We start from the raw sequence: 6164 nt of genomic DNA, 5'->3' as shown, positions 1-6164 counted from the left end.
TTGAGGAAAACTTCGTCTTGATATTATCAAATTATTATCCTGCTTCTACTAAAGAACTCTTAAATGTAAATACGTTCATACTCCGAACCTCATTTTACTACGATACCATATCTATTCTTACACTTTTCGCGAACTGTTGAGCTCCTTCTCTAAATTGTTATAAAATATGTATTTAGAGGGACCTTCAAATTGTAAGACGAAACTAAGGAGTTTATAATTATTTTTTGACTTTAGTTGAAATTAGTATCGAACCCACTGATATTTCGCTGTACTAGTCGAACGAAATGGGCCAGACTACCGTAGTATTATTTGCCCCCTAATCTGATTTATGATTTTTATAAACACTTGTTTCGAAACATTCTTCACATTCATTTTTTAAATGTCAAAGGTTTTCTCTACATTTATTTACATAAAATAATTTCATTCTTCAAACAAATAACAAATCGTAAAAATTTCGATAACATTTGAGTTTTCTCAAAATGTGCATAGTTCCTTCAGTCCTCCGCAATGCGTTAGCAACAAGCCGAAAAAATATCCCATTAAAAGCAATACGTCAGTACGCGGACTACAACAAGACGAGGGTGAATCTTAAGCTCACTGCCGAATCGACGCTCATATGCCAAGGCTTCACCGGCAAACAGGCGACATTTCATTGTCAGGAGGCGCTGAAATATGGCACGAAATTGGTAGGCGGTGTTTCGCCGAAAAAAGGTGGTACTAAACACCTCGACAAGCCCGTCTTTGCCACCGTCGATGAGGCCAAGAAAGCCTTAAATCCGCATGCGACAGTGCTCTATGTACCCGCACCGGGTGCCTTCAAGGCAGTTGAGGACGCACTCAAAGCGGAAATACCGCTGATCGTCATCATCACCGAGGGTATACCACAGCATGATATGGTGCGTGTGAAGGATGCGCTAATGCAGCAAGAGAAAAGTCGCATAGTTGGACCCAACTGCCCGGGTATTATAGCACCAGAGTGGTGTAAGATCGGCATTATGCCGGGTAATATACATAAGCGCGGTTGTGTTGGGGTCGTTTCGCGTTCGGGCACATTGACTTACGAAGCGGTCAATCAGACCACTCAGCATGGACTCGGTCAAACACTGTGCGTGGGAATAGGCGGTGATCCCTTCAACGGCACCAATTTTATTGATTGCATCGACATTTTTCTCAAAGACCCTGATACGAAGGCTATTGTGATGATTGGCGAAATTGGTGGTAACGCCGAGGAGGATGCGGCCGAGTATTTGAAGCAACACAATTCCGGTGATAAGGCTAAGCCGGTTGCTGCCTTCATCGCTGGAAGAACCGCGCCACCGGGCCGACGTATGGGCCATGCGGGTGCTATCATATCCGGTGGCAAAGGCAAGGCCATCGACAAAGTGAAGGCTTTGGAAAAGGCAGATGTTTTGGTTACAGCTAATCCGACTTTAATGGGTAAGGTGCTGGCGGATGAGATGAAGTGCCGCAAATTGATTTGAGATGTTCCGTGATGGAAGTATTATTTTGAGATAATTGCAACTGTTATTTGTGTTGTTGTGGAATCGAAACGCTGATAAATATATATTTTTGTAATAAAGAAATTATATGTTCGTAATTAACTTCATATTTATTGCTGATTTGATCCCACATTATGCCATTGGTCCCATTATGAGAAGTTGTGGTAAATTAAAAGAGAAGTATTTCCAGTAAGGGATATTTGTAATGTACATAGATTTTATTTATTACAGTTCTGATTATATGGGTTTTCGATAAATCGATTATCAGTTTAGCAACTGAAAACTTATACAGGGAAATTTTCGAAATCTACGTTCAAGACATAGAAATCAGATATCTCGGTAAAATATGGAAATATTTACAAAAATAGTTCTTTTTGCAGCTCAAAATTATATATTTTAAATTCCTGGGGGCATAGCATTTTGATAAATCACATCTGAATTTTGCAAATGAAAATTTTTAAAATTTTTCAATTTGAAAACATTGGAATGGAAAATATTAGTTTTATTTTGGAAAAATATTGAGAATTAGAAAAAATTGAAATTTTTGAAGTACAGAATTTTTGTTAAAACTTAAATATTTTCAAAATTCTTGACTATTAGTAAAGCGGATATACTTAAATAGTTGAAGCAGAAAAAATTAAAAAGGGAAATTTTAGAAAAAATTGCTGAAAAGTTTATTTTGGTAAAAGTAGTATATATACTATGAACATATATAAGGGGAAATTTTTGGATTAGGAATATTTTTGTACCAGGGAATTTTTTTTAACCCTTAGATCGCGTATTCATTCCATTTTATAAAGGGGTTATTAATATTGGAAACATAAATGATATGAAAAAGGAAATTTTTGAAAAGTCTTTTTAGCAAGAATGAAAATTAATAAGCAATTTTTGAAAAAAAAAGCTGAAAGCATGAAAAATTAGCAATTGTTTCGTGTTGGTTTATCAGGTTAAATTAAAAAGAGGGAATTTTTTCGGGAAATTTGAACATTAGTTGTTTAAAAATTTATGTTTATTTAAAAAAAAAAGGAAAATATTGATAAAATGAAGGAAAGGAATCGGTTTTATTTAATGTTGTAAAAGGGAATTTTCTGGATTAAGGGAATTATTATACTAGGAAATTTTTTTTTTAACTTTTAGATGCGAAATTTTTCTGTGTTGCTTGTTTAGAATAAATTAAAAATAGGTAATTTTTTGGGAAATTTCGTTGATAAAGGGGAAATTTTTGGATGAAAGAAATCTGGGGAAATTTTTTTCGAAGAAGTTTTAGGTAAATATGGAAAAAGTAACAGCTCAAAGCTTGGAAAATGAGAAGTGTTTACTGGTTGATTAGGATAAACTGAAAAGAGGCAAATTTTTGGGAAATTTGAACATTCGTTGTTTCAAAAGTAATTTTTTAAAATATAGCAAAATGTTGATGAAATGAAGGAAAAAAATGATTATAAACTTTTAAAAAATTACCTTCTCAATTGCATACATATATTCGTTGCAGTGATTCTTTAACACATCAAATTATTTGGTTTAAAATTGTCAAACAATTCTCAATATTTATAAAATTTTTACCGACAAGATACTAACTAATCTATTTTATTTTAAACCTCCTTAATATTTCATTATTTTAATAACTTAATTATGAAAAAAAAGTTATATGTGGCAACGCCAATTCTGAACCGACTAATGAAACGATTGAAATGAATTTCAGCACCCTATTTTCTACATCAAAATAAGGGATAGTTTTGAAGATGAGCTTCTTGAAGCATGAAATTTTTATTTGCAAATGTATAGGTGGCAACCCTTTACGAAAATTATTTTTTATTTTTAGTATTTTAAAATACCTTATTTTATAGCCTTATTGTAGTATTTAAATTTATTTTATTCAGCCTATGTTTTATTAAATTTTTCTAAATAGGTGGCAACACTTTAGAAAACATATTTCTGATTAAAAGTTTTTAAACTTCTTTTATTTTAATGCCGTAGTGATTCTATTTAAGCCGTGATGTCGCTTTATTAAAAAAAATATTTTCAAACAGGTGGCAACATTAAAAAAAATTCTGCATTTGATGTTTAATTTTTTTTTATGTTGTTTTGGGATTTTTTAGTTTAATATAGTGGAAAATATAAGCAGGTGGCAAGCCTTTTTCTTGTATTTTTTTCTTTGTTATAAATATTGCACAATTAATTGTATACTACACAATATCAATATTTCTATAACTTATAATGCCGTCATCCATGGCTGCGTAGCCACCAATAAAGTTTCAAGCTTCTTTTCTTTACCGAAATGGGAAAATCTCTTGCGTCAAACGTTGTTTGCTCTTCCTATGTAACGCTACAAAAAACAATTTTATTAATAACCAGGTGTGAATTACATAAATATGTCAAATATGTATCAGTGGTGGAAAACAACATTATTGTTTACTTCGATCGCGGTTAGTTAGCGCGCCATTTGGGCGTGAAGGTGTTAATATGAAGTTGTTGCAAGTAGACAACAATATTCGGTTACAACAGCAAAGAGAAAAGTACAGTTTTGCTGCGCATAATGTGCTTGATACTGTTAGAAATTTAATATGAATGCGGTTTTAATTCGTCGACTGGTGTCTATAGAACTGTTTTTTTGTTATTTCACAATGAGAGTTTTTGTTGTAAGATTCCTTTATTTCCGCTGTATCGAGATACTGATGATTACGGTGTTTATTATTATTACATTTTAGCTGAAATATGCTCTTTATATGTTGGCCTAAAAATTTTAAAACTTCGTGACTACAAGAAGAAGAGATGTCGAAAGCTTTCGGGATCCATAAAAATTAAAAATTTTGTTGATAGAAAAATTATTCGAAATATCAGAGATTATCAAACAAATACGAAGAAATCTAAAACATTCCAAATTCCAGAATTTAGTAGAAAGCAATAAAAAATTTCATTCTGCAATCATACTTCAAAAATGAAGTAATTTAATTTTATAAAATTTTATTATTTGGATAAAATTTGTTTAAATAGATCTTGAAATCTTCTTTCTTGTTAAATTGAGATTTTCGATATGCTGAAAGTTTACGGGGTTTAAAAGGCTAAATAAAGTTTTTCGAAATGTTAAATATTAAAATTTATGGCAGTTGAAATTTCGGGATACCGAAAATTTTTGATTTTTTCTAGGACTCTAGAAATTATTCAGATGCAAAGTAATTCTGTTCAAATAAATTGTTAAAGTGAGATCTTCGGGATACCGAAAGCTTTCGGGACTACTCAGCCTGAATACAATTTTTATTTCTATGAAAATTTTAATTCAATTGAACAGTGTCTCAAAATATAAAAAATTAAAGCAGATGAGATTTCGGGATCCCGTAACATTTCCGGTTTTCTAATACACCAAAAATAACTTTTTTTTAGAAATAAAGTATTTCGTTTTTGTTAAAATTCTTTAATAGTTTTCAAGATTCTTTTTAAAGTGCGCATTTTGGATTGCAGAAAGTTTTCGAGACTGCTCAGTTTAAAAAAAATTTCATTTAATTGACAAATATTTCCAAATATACAAATTTATGATAGTCGCAATTTCAGGATTTCCAAGGTCACTGCAAAGCTTTTAATTTGGAAATATAGTAATTGTTGGTTACTAAAACTTTTTCAACAATTCTCGATTTCTTTGTTTATGAATAAAATTCAAGACAGGATTGTTTCCGGGATTGCGCAGGTGGAAAGTTTTCTTTCAAACGCATAGTTTCTTTAATTGCCCGTTATTTCTAAATATACATATGTACATACATACATACATATTTATAATAGTTGACATTTCGGGATACTATAACTTTTCGGGATTTTAGGGGCACGGAAAAAATTTAATTAAGTCATAAGTAGTGTATACTCGTAAAAAAAATTTAAAATATTGTCAATACATGACTGTTGAAATTTCGGGATCCCGCTACTTTTCGGGATTTTAGGAACACCGGAAGATATTTTATTAAATCATTAGTAATATGTAATAAATATTTCAAAATATTGCCACTATTTGGCTGCTGAAATTTCGGGATCCCGTAGATTTGTAGAGTGCAATTAAATATTTTTCTAAAATTTAAAATACGGAAAATTACTATATATTATACATTTTTAGCAAAATTCAGTATTCGGGATCCCGGATTTTTATCGGGATTTAGATTATATAACAATATACTTAATTGCCGAATTTTTAGCAATACATTTTACCCTTTCTAACACAATTTGACCCAATTTTTCTTTACCATGTTTGAGTCTTGGAGAGGGTTAGTGAGAGCAACGGCAGCTGTGGTAATGACAATTCTGTTTCGCACCTACACCAAATTTTTCTTTACTCAATAGGCATGCATGAATATGCATAGCACATACCTTACATAGATATATGATATATGTGTATGTATACGTTAGGTATATAACATTGAGCGCAATCTCCCCTATTTGCCTTGCAACAATCAACAGGTGATGGCTCAAGCCCCTGTAAGCCAGAAGCGCGTCTGTAAGTATTCATACCTGAGCATGCATCTTAGCTGCGCGTAATTAATGCTTGACTGCAACAGATGTTGCCCACGCAATGCATTTGCTCGCTCGTTGCAGTTTGTTTACATTTCCGTCCGTCTTTGCTTACTTTGCGAAGAGGATTAAGGAACTGCGCAGTTGTAAACGCGACCAATGCCCGGCAGTAATGCT

At 32.3% G+C, this 6164-nt stretch overlaps 1 protein-coding gene across 1 annotated transcript; it reads left to right on the top strand.

Moving 5' to 3' along the window:
* Positions 1 to 358: 358 nt before the first annotated feature.
* LOC105224851 (succinate--CoA ligase [ADP/GDP-forming] subunit alpha, mitochondrial) lies at positions 359 to 1597 on the top strand. The gene has a single exon (XM_011203071.4). The coding sequence runs from the start codon at positions 480 to 482 to the stop codon at positions 1479 to 1481; it is 1002 nt and encodes a 333-aa protein (XP_011201373.2). The 5' UTR covers positions 359 to 479; the 3' UTR covers positions 1482 to 1597.
* The last annotated feature ends 4567 nt before the right edge of the window (positions 1598 to 6164 follow it).

This window comes from Bactrocera dorsalis, unplaced genomic scaffold (assembly GCF_023373825.1).
Source record: "Bactrocera dorsalis isolate Fly_Bdor unplaced genomic scaffold, ASM2337382v1 BdCtg035, whole genome shotgun sequence".
NCBI classification, from domain to species: domain Eukaryota; kingdom Metazoa; phylum Arthropoda; class Insecta; order Diptera; family Tephritidae; genus Bactrocera; species Bactrocera dorsalis.
The sequence above is the reverse complement of the archived record's forward strand: the minus strand, read 5'-3'. Positions and strand labels throughout refer to the sequence as shown.